The sequence below is a fragment of the Nannobrachium achirus genome (genome assembly GCF_963921795.1).
Source record: "Nannobrachium achirus genome assembly, chromosome: 8".
NCBI classification, from domain to species: domain Eukaryota; kingdom Metazoa; phylum Chordata; class Actinopteri; order Myctophiformes; family Myctophidae; genus Nannobrachium; species Nannobrachium achirus.
Window position 1 is genome coordinate 36,284,167 of NC_137817.1, and position 15,121 is coordinate 36,299,287.

General features: G+C 42.0%; 2 protein-coding genes across 2 annotated transcripts in view; one reads left to right on the plus strand and one right to left on the minus strand.

Annotated features, from left to right (window-relative positions):
- Positions 1-7,087, minus strand: part of prpf8 (pre-mRNA processing factor 8) — a 30,210-nt gene extending 23,123 nt beyond the window's left edge. The window contains exons 1-15 of the mRNA XM_080731284.1: positions 6,950-7,087; positions 5,623-5,743; positions 5,316-5,484; positions 4,887-5,051; positions 4,490-4,708; positions 3,920-4,132; positions 3,159-3,284; positions 2,700-2,805; positions 2,200-2,390; positions 1,963-2,082; positions 1,456-1,645; positions 1,020-1,139; positions 605-739; positions 396-525; positions 71-267 (exon numbers count right to left, since the gene is read on the minus strand). Coding sequence (XP_080587410.1) covers positions 71-267; positions 396-525; positions 605-739; positions 1,020-1,139; positions 1,456-1,645; positions 1,963-2,082; positions 2,200-2,390; positions 2,700-2,805; positions 3,159-3,284; positions 3,920-4,132; positions 4,490-4,708; positions 4,887-5,051; positions 5,316-5,484; positions 5,623-5,731 — 2,190 coding nt within the window. The 5' untranslated portion in view covers positions 5,732-5,743; positions 6,950-7,087. The remainder of the gene's footprint in view (positions 1-70; positions 268-395; positions 526-604; positions 740-1,019; positions 1,140-1,455; positions 1,646-1,962; positions 2,083-2,199; positions 2,391-2,699; positions 2,806-3,158; positions 3,285-3,919; positions 4,133-4,489; positions 4,709-4,886; positions 5,052-5,315; positions 5,485-5,622; positions 5,744-6,949) is intronic.
- A 186-nt stretch (positions 7,088-7,273) lies between these two features.
- Positions 7,274-13,089, plus strand: LOC308289301 (arsenite methyltransferase). Its single transcript, XM_080730949.1, has 10 exons — positions 7,274-7,359; positions 8,244-8,377; positions 8,764-8,914; positions 9,008-9,144; positions 9,267-9,336; positions 10,060-10,141; positions 10,274-10,405; positions 10,489-10,631; positions 10,768-10,893; positions 11,220-13,089. The coding sequence occupies exons 1-10, from the start codon at positions 7,330-7,332 to the stop codon at positions 11,295-11,297; spliced, it is 1,083 nt and encodes a 360-aa protein (XP_080587075.1). The 5' UTR covers positions 7,274-7,329; the 3' UTR covers positions 11,298-13,089.
- Positions 13,090-15,121: the final 2,032 nt, after the last annotated feature.

Sequence of the window (15,121 nt, forward strand, 5' to 3'; positions counted from 1 at the left end):
CATCAGTGAATTCAATTGCATCTATTCAAATAAAATCAAATACGTTTTTAATTGAGTTCTAAAAGGCTACCTTCCAGGGGATGTTTGCTTTCCAGCATCTCCAAGACTCGCTCAGGTGCTGCAGGATGGTCCTGGCCTTGTTCTGCTTGATGCCTTCAGGCATCATGTCCAGGATGTCGTGCATCACGGCCGCACGCAGCTCCAGGTCAAAGTGGGACTCCACACGCTGCTTGGTCACAGTTTTGGCCACACCCTTCGAATGACGCCCTGTCAGGGTTATACATGGAAATATAGTTTGGGACGGCTCTGAAGTCGTGCTTCAATCATATTTTAACCATTTGCGAATTGTGCACAAGCACTGGGGGAACAGCAGGGACGGGGAGTGGTGTGCAGACCTTCAAACTGCCTGGCCAGCAGATTGCCCAGCCACCTTTCCAACAGCGGAGTGATGCCTCGCATGAAGAACAGCCACACCCTCCAGCCAGGGGCCCAGAAGCCACAGCCTGGACCTTTACCCACAGGACCCTAGTCAACACACACACACGTGAAGTCAGTAATGAGATGGTCTCAATAGTGGAGAAATGGACTCTGTCAATGTACTCACGGTGTTGAAGCGGTAGTAGATGAGGTGCTTGAGGTCTTTGCACATGCGGATTTGTCTCATCAGCTTGTACTTGTAGCGGTACATGCCTGTCAGCTGGCCCACATGGGCAAAGATGTACTGCAGCCCATCAGATAACTACAACATAAGTATGGGCAAAGTTATAAAACAATCATGTATGATCAAGGCAACCCTAACAGTTAAAATCTTATGCCATTCTGCGATTAACAGAGGTACTTATCTTATACTATGTGCAAAAAACAACAGAACTTCTTACATATACAAACGGTGGCTTAACGGTTCATAGATGCAGATTGTAATGCTGCATGATTGTAACAGCGGAAATAAGGTGCCACAGGTCAAAAAGTGTCCTTTGCAGGCTGATTGGTCCTACTGTAAGTAAGGACCTAGTTCCTACCTGGAATGCATCAACATTTCCCAGTCTGTACTGCACATGGCTGTCGACCACCAGCTTGCTGAGACGTAGCACCTCTCTGCACAAGTGGAAAGCATTACCAAATCTTGACTTCTTACGCTCCTAGAGGCCAGGAACAGAAAAAACACATTCGTTTGGGACCAAGGCAGATCATAATAAACAATGTACTTCTCTAAAGGCAAAATGATGTCTCTAAATTGGTTTCTGATGACACTTTCTACGGTATTTGTTCAGTGTCAAATAAGTAATGCAAAAATGGGGTCGGATTCAGAACAATATAGGTATATTGCCAATTAGCTTTCAACTCAAGGCATTCAGTGGAATTTTGCACTCAACGCAATCATCAGTGGTCACTCAAACTTAACTACACCAATGCCCTCTGTTATAATATGTGGTAGGACTGCCACTGCAGATGTACCTTAGTGGTGAGCGTCTTGACTGGCTTCAGGTTAAAGTTGTAGTCGAGATGCAGGTAGTTGAGGTTCTTTCTGTGGATGAGCAGATTCAGCATGTTGTAGCCCTGCCGGCACACCTGCAGACCCACTTCCACCCAGTCCAGCTTTGTGGACTGGAAGAACTTGGTGGCCTTGAAGGAACGGAAAAGATACCTGGAAACGAATGGAAAACATGTAAAGCTTTGAAGGTGAGTGGCAGAATTAATAGTAAGCAATTCAAAAACAACAAGACAGAGGCTAATACCTGCCCCCCTGTACAATCTTTAGCTGCTAATAGTAATTTACCATGTGTGCATTTTGGGACCAAAGATGCACAAATCACAATGCTGTGTAATTGGCAAAGCTGCACAATTCAGGCTTGCTGCTTGCAGGCATGGCAACTAGTGTTTCATGTCTCTTTTGGTCAAATGGAAATAGCACTCAAACGTGCAATGAAATCCTCAGGTTAGGCAATGCTGTAAAACACTCACCGTTTCTTCTGTGCTTTGGGTGGTCTGTGTTTAAGGGCATTGAGCACGTAGTACTTGAGCAATTTCTGGTATGACACACGCACTTTCACAGGCTGGCCAGCTGGACAATGCTCACGGTACCTGTTAAGTAACATTCACAGTAATCTTTAATTTAAAATAGGTATTACTAACCTAGATGTTTCTGCATGCACTTGTGAGGTTATATGAATGTAATCACATCTGGTTCAACATGCTCACCAGTTCTTGATGAGAGGGATGTCAATGGCACGCCTGGTCCGTCCGGAGCGCAGGTTGAAGGGACGTGGGGCCCAGAGCAGAGCGATGCCATTGGCTGTGTGGTCTGTGTAGAGCGGGGTTTCCTTGAGGAAGGGCTCCACATACTCGGGCAGTTCAAACTCCTCATCATCATCAGGCAAAGGCTCCTGACTCTGAGCGGGTCAGAACAAGAGTTTACAAGGTTATGAACAAGAGTTTACAAGGTTATGGTGAGGTTATATGGATTCTATTTCAAACTAAAGTTATCGCCATGTCCTCCTGCCACAACCACCAACTCACATTTATATTACTGATAAAATATGTCTGAATGTTCATAGGCCAACTGCAAGTGCTGTAGGCGCAACAAAAAAGACCATTCATTTTAATATTCCTCCAGTTCTTACGCATAGGCAAGCAGACCAATGCAAATGCGCCTTTGTAGGAGGACAGTAAATTCATCTGCACAATATAGCCAGGCTTACTTTGACTGAGTGTCTGTGAGAGATGGGATTAATCAAAGGGTCAAAGTAGAAAGCTGGCAGATCTGGATCCTCCGTCTTGATAAACACCACATTAGGTGTATGGTACCTGCAGAGCCACACATTTCTTATAGTTAATATCTGCAGGTTTTTTTGCATAGTATACAGCATATATTTTATATAGTTTGGTTGTAATGATTTATTATAGACTAAGTTTGTTTGTAATAGCATTACATATACACAAATCCATACATTTTCAACTGCATGCAATAAGATTGAGGCTTCACACCAAGGTATCATTTCCCATTTACGTCCCAACAATTTGTGCAGATACATTCGAAATATCAGTCAAAAACAAAATGACTTCAACGAAATGTACAGCTTTTTGAAATAGTTTTGGCCAAGTGCCTATTCAGGGCATTCATTCATTCATTCAACAAAGTCTAATGGAGATTCTCTGACCAGGTAAGGTGGACATGGTGGGGCAGGTTGTTGTACAGGTACGGGAAGGCAATCTTGTACTCTGTCCTAATAGGCTGTCTGATGATGATCTTGTTGATGTCATTGAACTCATTCCAGTCTTCATCCCTGTGGAAGGGTTAAAAAGATGTCAATGAACCTAGTGTACTGGTAATTAACATGCCATTAACAGATAAATCAATTATATAATTGCTAATGTAAGAACACATCACACACTGCCAATGAAAGAAAAAATATACGGTATAACATGTTTTTATGTGTTCTGTGTTCGGGGTGTTTATCTTCAATGGCTCATTTGTAAAATGCATCCGAGTTTTTCCATAGCTTTTGAGGATGAGCTTGAGACACGAGAAACGTAACTGGCAGGTTATGTCAGAACATCTTCCACACTATTGATTGAACAATAGATTCAGAATCAGATAGAATATCAACAAAAAAGACCTGATTAAAGACAGCACATGCAGCATAGTAGAGAACTTCTAAAAGGACCATGCAGGTTTTGTGGCATGTTTAACCAGTTGACTACCACTCAATATCCTTGACATTAACCGCTGATCATTTTCCAAAGCATAGCATGGTTTGTTTTATTTTATAGGAAGCTACTGGATTCTAATGGTTTGAGTAGTAACCTGAGAAAAGGGTTTTGATTAACTTCTGAATTAATTTCAAACATATGTAACATATTAACATCGCAATGACATGCATTTAACGCCATCTTCCATTACTGGCGGACGTTTCCTTACTGGAGGTTGACGTCTCTGACAAGGGGCTCAAACTTGGGTCCCCCAGGAATGGCCATGTTGAGGGCCTTGGAGGTGAAGAAAGCTTTGAGGTCAAACAAGTAGAAGTAGTTGTAGTCCACCAGGTCAGTCAGCAGCTGGTTGGCCAGCCGGTACAACGTGGACATCATAGGCAGGGTGAACTGCCAGCGACGGTAGGTGGTGCCATTCACATACCTGTGGAGCGAGAGTGGAACAGGTTCACACACTGATGTGAAAAACGTCACAGAATGTAAGGAGAGCAGCCATGGATCTATCACTGGAACAATGTATAATCATTTCAACCACCATTTACAATTAAAGTCCAACTGTTGTCACGCCTGTTTCAATGACTATCATTCCTCCCTTAATTTGCCCTTTAATGTGTGTTCAATAAGAACATTTGATTACCTCTAGAAAATATGGTAGGAGTCACTAATGTTTGTCTTAAGCCTAATTTATACTTTGTCACATTGCAAGGCTTTTGAGCGGAGTCATGCAAAAAGTATAAGTTAGCTCCTAGGGTGTCTGTACAGAAAGCAAAGCAGGATTTACTTGTTGGTGTCTTTGAGCGGCTGGTGCTCGTAGAACCATTCCGCCACAGAAGAATCTTCCTCAGTGTCCAGTTCCATCTGGATGGCCTCCAATGGCTCCACATCCAGGATGTTATCAGCGTAGTCGAGTGGCGGCTCCTCATCGTCGAACGGTGGGAAGCGCATACGCTTGAAATGCCGACGGTCACGTTTCTCACGACGCATCATGATCCACATGGCACTAGGACGGGGAAAAGCAAATCAATGAAAATCATTGTTTCAAACGTTTGATTTGTTTTCCTTGACATTTGAAGCCATTTCTCTCATAGCTTTTGGACTGTATAATTCAACCAATACAGTGTGACAGAAGCCTAATTAAACAATTTGCACAAGATTACTACTTTGACTGACGGCCTTACCCCCACTGGGCAATGTAGACAGGCTCTATGACCCATGGGATTTCATTGACAAAGGAGATGGCTCCTGTAATGTGGTAGAGCACCGGCACATCTCGGATCTGCTCCCAGGGCATAGGCATGTTCTCCAGCAGCTTCAGCACTGCGTGGGGCATGTACTTCAATGCTCTGAAAATAAATGGGAGGGGATAGGGAATGACAATAGAATGAGAGATGAGTGTTACCTATCAGTGGAAAAAAATAAAACAAGATACAACAGCAGGACTTTATTCACTGGCTTATGGAACTAATGAACAATCATGGGGTTTTAATGATTTTGGGCAGCTTTACAGCAAAGACAAAAAAAAAAAAAAAGAATAAAAAATTAAAAAGAAAATAGCAAATTAATACCTTTAGTTTTGACACAATTGAATGCAAAACTCTCATGCTCACCCAAGGTAGACCCTCTTGTCATGCCGAAACTTCCTGTTAGTCATGTCTCCATGATCTCTAATGATCTTCCGGACATGCTCTGGAGGCATGTCCTCCTTCTGGGCATCCACAAAGCCAAACTTTCTCTTTTCAGAGTAGCGCTTTGCCTGCAACTGCTGCCATTTCCTTGCTAAACAGCAAATAACAATAGACAGACATGTCAAAAATAGTACGATTTAAAGCTGCAAAACTTGCTGTTAAACAGCTAACCATTTTCATACACATCAAAAATTAAAGAATAACCCACGAGTTTGAACCACATATATACCTTTCTCTTGCAGTTTTTCTTCAGACATGTAATCTGGGATCTGTGCTGGAAGAGGTATGCCTGGTGGCATCCCTCCAGGGACCCCTCTGTAGGGAAAGGTAGATGCCATGGCGCCTCACGACTAAAACGTAACAAGAGCAAAACACAGGATCTGCAATGAATAACAATGATGAAAACTTTTCAAATCAAGGTCCATTATTTATTCTGCATTTGAGCCACGGAAGTCGGAACACCATTTGATGAGATTTAACCTCTCAGACCCAAAACTTAAAGATTGTGTCTACAATTCCATGCTCTATTTATAAGGTATAGGAGAGGTAACAGGCAACACGTTGATCAAAATGTATTATTCTACATTCTCTACTTGTAGACATCTTGTAAGCTATACAATGCAGAATCAGATGTTTAACAATAATTGAACTCTTGAGAGCGTTAAATGAAACCAAATATTTGTTTTTATTTTACGCTCTCAGGAGTTAAAGATCTATAAGGGGCCATTTGGTTACCAACTGCATCATATAGCTTTGGACCACCTGGAACCCCTTCAAGGACCAATGGTTGGGAATGGGAACCACTGGTGTAAGTGTAAGTTATTTGCCAGACAGTGCCAAATAGCAATGCCAACCAAATCAGTATTATCATCATACCATCACCAATGTCTGTAGTGTTCATTTAGCATTGAGATATGAATGAAACAATGAATAAAGACTAAACAGTCACAACTTGTGCCGGAAAGAGCCAAGGAAGAGCCTTGCTTGTGACTCACAAGCAAGGCTCTTCCTTGGCTCTTTCCGGCGCGTGCACACAGTACACACAGTCAGACAGACACATCAACAAAGGGTGATCATAGCGTATAACAAATTGTGAGCCACTTCACGTTCAGCTAAACCACGAAGTTAATTAATATGGTTTACTTGAACAAACAAGGACAACCAGTCCACCATATCGTACTCTCGTTCACGTTCTAAACTGTGTTTGAGTTAAGTCAGTCTGGCTAGCCTGGGATCGAATGCTAAAGGCAGTGGTTCTCAAAGTGGATTCCAGGCACACTGTGGGTTCCTTTATGGGGGTCTAAATGGACCCATACAAGTCTGTAACTCACAGCATACAAATGGAACCAAATAGACCCTAAACGGGTCCATTTGTACACTGTCAAAGTTAAGGGGAGACCTTGAAATGTAAACGTTTGAGAAACACTGCTCTAAGGCCAAGCCTGAATGAAGTTGCTACTTGCTAAGCTAAAGCTAGCATGAACAAAAAGCACAGATAAACTCAAGCTAGCAGCCACTGTTATTACTTATATCAGCACGCATATTTAACCATTTACCTCCTCCTCCACGGCAATGAATTAATGTCGACGGTAGTCTCGGTCGTCGGTCATCTATTTGAACAAAGTTGAGTTGTGTTTTCCCCGCTTTGAGGAACAGTGCGTTCCTTGAACAGCAGAGAGAAACACGCACAACCAACGACCAGCACACGATGCGTGCTGGAACTCACCGGAACCCACAGACAACCAGTACGCCGTTTGCGTAGTACGTTACCACCAAAACAACGAGGGGATACGCTGGAAATGTACGCAAACGTAGTTCGGCGGTTCCATCTTTAACGTACCCGGATGAAGACGGGGAAATGTTTGAGTTCAAAGTTCAAATTTAGATTGTTATTAAACTTTGATCTGTTTTTTTATGCGCCACCCGTCGTGGCAGAATGCAAGGTGAAGTGCATGAAAACGTGAAGGTATTGTTTTGTATTGCATTGTACAAAAATGACGTGCACATTATTGTAATGTTTAGAGAAACCTTGCAATATTTTAATCTCACAACATGAATGTGACATTATTACTTTGTTATTGTTGCTTGACTGACCTAGTAGGCTAAGCTAATCTAGCGGAGGGGGATGTCACAGACAGCCCCCCCCCCCTACTTATTTAAATGGTTTCCTGTGGAAATAAGCTTAGTCTTTTCTAGGATCTCCTTTTAGTAGACCTTGTACCAGTGAACTGTACCGTCATGAAACTGTACCTTTTTCTATGCAAACTTCTAATAAAGTCTTCAATCAATCAATCAATCAATTGATTATTACTTTATTAGAAGTTTGCAAAGGAAAAGGTAGCTACAGTTTCATGACAGTACAGTTCATTGGTACAGGGTCAACAAAAAGGATACAACCAAAAAAGGCCTATGGATTGTTTCAATTGAGATCCTTAAAAAAATCACATATAACATTAAATGACAGAGACAGACACAATAAAATACAATGCAAAACAAATTGTATTTACAATAGAAAGGTCAGGGGGAGGTAAGGATATAGCCTCGTAAACCAGCCTCCTCGAAATCGAATCAGAATTGCAGGAAGAGGTGGTTATGACTAGGCTAGTAAGGATAGGCTGTGTTTTCTTTTACCAGTTTTGAGTAGTTTGCATAGGAAAAGCACAAGACAGTACCGTTAGGATATAAGGTCTTCTACTAGGGTTTTCTTCTAGGGTCCTTTTGTACTCAATTCATAGAGAAACAATTTTGTTTTTATTTGTTGCTATCTGTTAAGCTTTTTGCTTTATACAATTCAGTTGTATTATTATTTAATTATGTGTGTGTGTATTTATTGTTGGTGTGTACGTCTAGAAATACTATGGCTCACGCCTGGAGTCATCCTGTGATCTGCAAACAAGTGCTGCTTCCTGCAGTTTGTCTGCCAGACCAACATCAAAAGATGCCCTGAATGCATTGAACCTGGTTCACCCAGAAGTAGTTAAAAGGTAGGACTTGGATTTAATTAAAGGCTTTCAAGACGTCACATTATTGTTCATTGCATTTGTAGTGAAACTTTGGACTCCAATGACCCTTGACATACCTGACACACAAACGTTTTAAAGAATTGTATACATTGCTCCCTGAATTCTCCGGTCAATGGTATGGGTTCAATATGGCTATACACAGGCTTTGGCAGGGTAAAGTCTGTCTGGTCCTTCTTTGTTCTCACATACAGGGAATATTTAGATACGTTCAGTGTTGCAGTGCATGTGTGAAAGCACATTTTAGGGTTTAGCTCAACATTAGGGTTTTACTGTGTGCACCTCATCAGCAATGGACCTGCAACTGCTGCAACTTGTACTGTATGATGCGTTTCTATTTTACTATGCAGATTCTTTGGCTGTGGCCTTCCGGTTCCAGAGAAGCTTGAGGGCTGCAGAGTTCTGGACCTGGGAAGTGGTTCAGGAAGAGACTGTTATGCTCTCAGCAAACTGGTCGGACAGAGGGGGCATGTCACAGGGATTGATATGACTGAGGAATTGGTAATGATGATGTGCTCATTCATACACATACATACTGTACACAAATGGACATTCCTTTCTACACCTCACATTGGGGTGTCTGTCTCTTTTTAGATCCTCGCATCGCAGAAATATATTGAGTACCACAGAGAGACGTTTGGTTATGACAAGCCCAACACCTCCTTCGTCCAAGGTTATATGGAGAAGCTTGGTGAGGCTGGTATCCAGAACGACTCAATGGATATCGTTGTGTAAGTCTAAGAAGGCAAATACTATGTTTATTATGATGCTACGCTGAAACGTAAGACCAGTCATCGCACAACAGATTGGTTTCATTACAAAGCTTTTTTTTCCCCTCAAATCTTCTCTACAGATCCAACTGTGTGATCTGTTTGTGTCCCGACAAAAAGACAGTGTTACAGGAAGCTCACCGAGTACTAAAGGTTAGACCTTAGACCATTTCTCTACTACTATATAAAGTTGAATTTGGGGCAGGCGGCACAGATATAAAAGCTAGATACCTCATCCGCCGCTGCAGTTAATTGGCAGGATTGGTAAAACAGGACTGGCGGAAGTGCAGAATTGTGGAAGGCACTCTGCCCCCTGCAGTGGGAAAGAGGGAGTCCCGCATCTGATTGGTCTACCGACTCTACCGAGCATCCCGTTCTGTGACGCACAAGGAAGCGTCCTTCAGAATTCCGGAAGGTTACCAGTCCTCTTTTACCAATTAACGCCCCAGAGCTGGAGGAGGCTTCTACCTTTTCTACCGTCTATGGCAGGCGCTGTTTGTTTGTGGCGTCGCACAGTCGCACACATATACACACTATAATTTGCTTCCAAAATTTGTGGGAAGGGATCATTTCATACAAAAAAATTGTATGTCATGCACACATCCTGTCAACCCCAACTTAAGTGATTTCACTTCTGCCTATAGGGGTTACAACAAATGAACCACTATCATGTAATAGAATAGATGTTACCCTCACAGCATCCTCTGGTCCAAAAAGGTTAATCTGTTTTCTTTATGCAACAATGCTCCATCTATATGTATCATATTGGAGCAATTGCTTGTATTGCTCCATTGATCTGGCGCCTATGATATACACGTACATACACTATACAAACATTTATCATAATCACTTTTCTTGTGGACATTTATAATACAGGAGGGAGGAGAAATGTACTTCAGTGACATGTATGCCAGCAAAATGCTTCCTGATCACTTCAAGGAAGATCCAATTATGTGGGGTAAATTATATTGATGCAATTGAATACCAATATGGCAGTGAAACAAGGTTATCTTTGGACATTGTTGGTGTTTAGTTTTGTGCAAAGCATCCATAGAGAAACAAGTATTGCTGATCTGTGTCTGTTGGATAGGTGAAGGAATGGGTGGCTCTCTGTTTTGGCAAGACTTCATTTCATTGGCCCAGATGGTGGGCTTCAGCACTCCATACCTTGTTTCTGCCAGTCACATTGTGGTCCATAACAGTGAGCTCAAGGAAAAAGCAGGTAAAAAGTCAACATTTTATATTTGATTACTAGTGGCACATTTTCCATGATATTCATCAGCTTCTGTGTACTTATCTAAACAGGTGACATCAAATATGCATCTGGCACTTACAGGATGTTTAAGTTGCCTGAAAATGCAGTCATGACAAAGGCAATGGTAACCTATAAAGGGACCATAACAGATTTCCCAGATGTGTTTGAGTTTGATTCATCCCACTCCTTCAAGGTAATGCTTAATTTATACTCTGCTGAAAGCCAGTGGCAAGCCCTGAACATAACTCTCACAACGATGCAATGTTGTGAGCTTCACATAAAATAGACAATTATATAATCATTTGTCTGTTGTCACTTGTGCCTTGCAGAAAGAAGTAGCGGTGGAAGTTGATGAGGAGATGGCATCTGTTCTCCAGGCCTCTCGTTTCTCTTCTGATTTCAAAATCCAGATGTCGAATGAACCAGAGGCGAGCTCCTCAAAACCACAGCGACAGGTAAATACTGCCATGAAAGAAATCATCTTTGCTGTAATGCATTTGGAATTTGAATATCTACAGTAGCTGCACCTTTATTTTTCTTTATTTAATATCCCTGTTATTACCGTAGTAAACAGTTATCCTTACTGTGTACATAACATAATGTAACAAATGGTGTACTAATGAGGCAATCCAGTTCAAAGAAAACAAATAGGTGAATTCTTAATTACATAATAATACTAACATTTAGACAATTGGTTTTGTAACAGAAGATTTGAATGTGTTTATTTATTTAAAGATCTGTGCGAATGTCATTTAAGGATATACATTTGCTCTCTCCTCAGTGCTGTCACCTGAGCCCATTTCTTTTGTCCGACAAGCTGGGCACTGCAGTGAATCAATGTTCCAAAATAAGAAAATGAAGAAGAGATCTCTGAACCTAATGGCCAGAACCTTGGTCCCATGTAACATGTCTAATCACAATCTCATTACATTTTAAAGCCGCCATCCATAACCTTCTTTTGTGAATACATTTGTATTTGAACAAATCTGTCTGGTAGAATAATATGTTACAATGTAACTAACACAACTTTAACTTTTTTAACACAACTGCTTTTTTGGAGGCGGTCTCCCTGCTCTTCTATTCAGAGATTTAGATTAGACTAGACCTTACCCGTTCAAAGATATGTGCTCCAAAATATGTGCAGAGTGTGGGTTGTGGGGAAAGTTACTGTAACTGGTGCGTACGTGAGAATATGTGCGGGAGGGAGCATCATAATGTAAGGAGCAGCTCATGGAGGAGTGTATATTTATTTACCCGTTGGAAGATGAGACACACATCAAACGCACCTGGTGAAAGCGTGTGTGTGTGAGAGAGAGAGGGAGAGGGAGAGGGAGAGGGAGAGGGAGAGGGAGAGAGAGAGAGAGAGAGAGCGCATTCCTAACTGTGAGAGATTCCTAACTGAGAGAGGGAGCTGTGTGTGTGTGTGTGTGGGGCTACAGATCCCATGGCCTGAAGGAACGGACCGTAACCCTGGCAACAGACAGTAGAAAACGCTAATAAACTGCTTTAATTTGGGAGAAATGAAATTCGGGCTCCGTCACCGTTGGTATAATGCTAATGACCAATACCATGTGAACTTTGGGATCAGTTGCTGAAGCGAGTGAATAGATAAACGTAGATAAGCGTGAGCGTTAGAGCGTGAGTGTGTGAGTGAGTGAGTGAGTTTGCTGGTTTAATAGATAGATGTAGACTACTGGTTGACAGGAGGTATTGCACACACAGACATACTGTAGGTTACGTTTCGACTACATAAAAATGTAACCTAGAACCACCCAGAACCTGAAACCGTCCAGAACCTTTGAGATCTGTGATTAGTTTTTCCGCTTTCCATTTTAACCAGTTTCACAATTTTCTAGTATGTTGTTGTGTTGATTGCACTACCCTCCTGTGAAGAATTGTGATTTTATTCATCTTGGCATTTAATTGATTTAATTTGCCTTTAGGACCTTATGATCTTAGAACAAATATGTTTTTTTGTCTTTTACTTTTACTGGATATTTTTGAAGCGGTGAAAACCGCTTCCAATGAATGGCTTTGTGTGTATCACGCCCATATATGGTCATTTCAGTCCAGAATGAACAGGTTTTTTCAAAAACAGAATGTCCGTTTAATTACCATATATGGTGATGTCAGTCCAGAATGAACAGGGTTTTTCAAAAACACAAAGTATGTTACCTTATGTCCATATATGGTCACTCCAGGCCGGAATGAAAAGGTTTTTCCTGTCCCACAGAATGTCAGTTTAATTACCATATATGGTGATCTCAGTCCAGAATGAACAGGGTTTTTCAAAAACACAAAGTATGTTACCTTATGTCCATATATGGTCACTCCAGGCCAGAATGAACAGGTTTTTCCTGTCCCGTACGTGTAAAATATCAGTCCAGAATGAATAGGCTTTTTCAAAAAGCAAAATGTGTGGTGTCCCTCCCGGTTAGATGAATGGATACTTTGAGGATTGGTCAAGCTTCACATGATAATTTGGCCTTCAGGGTTTATCTGTCTTGTACATGCAGTATCTATTGCAGATTATCAAAACAGATGAAAAATACATTCAGAATAGAGGTTTTATCTGTCCACCGCTTCACTTCGAACCGAGGTTTGATTTTTCTTGATTCTCTCAAAAGATTAAAGAATTTGATTTTGTGAAATTGGTGGATTACGTTGACTTTCTTCTAACATTAACTTATTCTTCAATATGCTAGCACTAGCCTAGACCAGTGGGTTCCCAAACTCTGGGTCCCTGTATTATTTTTGGGTGATTGAGAACATTTTCTCCCTCAACCATTAACAAACCATCATATATACGGTAAGTGTATACAGGGTATTTGCACATTTCTAACCTTACAATTTAATTATTTGTTAAATACCAAATTGTCAAATATTACATACGAGGTAAACATTGTGAAAATAGCCCATCGACAAGCTCACAATGCCTCGCAGTGCAAGGTGGTGTGAGCTTGTAGACCTGTTGTTTTTACAATATTTATCTGTGGAACCATCCGGGGGGGGGGGGGGCAGTGTAGATGGGGGGTGTAGGTTATACTTTGAAATGACATAAATTAAATTGACATAACGGCCTCTGGATATCAATTTGATATAGTCGTCGTCGGCCACAGGAGAACATTTTCTTTATCTATATGACGCTTACACTGTAAATCCTCAATGCTTAAAATAAATGTCAATGTGTGGCGTTTATCACATTTTAAGATCAACACAAATAACCATAAGAGAAAAAGAACACTGCAAAGTTATAGTTTTAAATTAAGAACATTCAATGCATTTATTTATTTACAGAATATTTACAGATGAACAATTATATTGTAATTATATTGAAGACAACTCGAAACTGGAAATAAACTCAGGAGATATTTACAGATGAACAATTATATTGTAATTATATTGAAGATAACTCGAAACTGGAAATAAACTCAGGAGAATGATTACTGGAGGTATCAAAGTCAAGAAACAATACAATATTTACATGTAGTAGGCTACCTGGCTGTGACCCTTGATGTATTCCAAGGAAGGTCAGTAAAACGTAAACATAAATAATCTGTTGTACATTCAAGGGCACTTCATGTCACGAGTCTTAAAATGTTAATATATAAATAGCCTATAAACCGTTTTTACCACCGACTCACCGAGTGCCTCTCTTGAGGGTTGTAGCTGTCGTTTACCTGTTAGGCCTACCTGGATTGGAGCAGCCACTTTCCTCCGAGGCCGAAAGTCTGGTGATGCAAGGTTATGCATCCACAATTAAAGTTAAACTAGAGCTTGCACAATGCAGCTTCAAACGGACGTCAGCAAGTTACAGTTCGGAGTTACAGCTCTGGTCTCCTCGGTCTTCTCCGGGGGTGTGGGGGGCTGGGGCCCTCCTCGATCCGGGCGGAGTGGGGGCCCTCCTCCGGGGCGGAGAGGGGGCCCTCCTCCGGGGCGGAGAGGGGGCCCTCCTCCGGGGGGGAGTGGGGGCCCTGGGGGTGATCCCATTCCTGGCTACGCAACTGCGAGTCCCTGTCCCAACTGCCTGTTTGTTGGGGCTCCTTCCGAATACAAAAAGTAAACCAGAATCGGCCACAAAGCTTTGCCACGGAGAGAGTTGCAGCGGTGGGGCATCGGTTCTCTGGATGGGTTGTGGATCACGACGTGATTTGCGTTGTTTGCTTGAAGAAGTTGAACAACGCTGACCCATGGTGGCAGCCAGTAAGATGTAAGTCGTTTTCTGCTGAGATGCTGCTCTTCTCTGGGTTGAACTTGAGAAACAAGGTTGGATGATGTCGATCGGGTTGTTGGTTCAGTTCAGTACCGTCCAGCAGGGAGATGAACTCTTGACTGGTGCTGCTGCTGGATCGACTCTGCAACGTGTTTTATTTCGAACTGCGGCGCCTACGTCACACGACGACGCTTAGCCAATCCGCGGGGCCGTGAGGTGGGTGTGTTGGGCCAATCAGAATCTGGGAACCAAATATGGACATGCAGCAGATACCCGCCGCGTGAGTTTATCAACAAACCGTGTCCTGCTTTGCCTCCATTTACCGATACTTGAACAAACAGTGTAACCAACTGTAACCATGGTGATCATTCTGATCAACAAACCACCTGAATGCATTAAAAGTCGCGCTGCGTCTGTGGTAACCATGGTGAATTGGTGATCAACACAAACCTGGATGTAGACTTCGCGTG

What these genes read in the sequence shown, in the direction of transcription:
- LOC308289301 (XM_080730949.1), top strand. Translation starts at nt 7,330, where the DNA reads ATGCAAGGTGAAGTGCATGAAAACGTGAAG. An exon ending in TTGATATGACTGAGGAATTG is followed by an intron (nt 8,915 to 9,007) that starts GTAATGATGATG and finishes GTCTCTTTTTAG; the next exon opens with ATCCTCGCATCGCAGAAATA. An exon ending in CCTCAAAACCACAGCGACAG is followed by an intron (nt 10,894 to 11,219) that starts GTAAATACTGCC and finishes CTCTCTCCTCAG; the next exon opens with TGCTGTCACCTGAGCCCATT.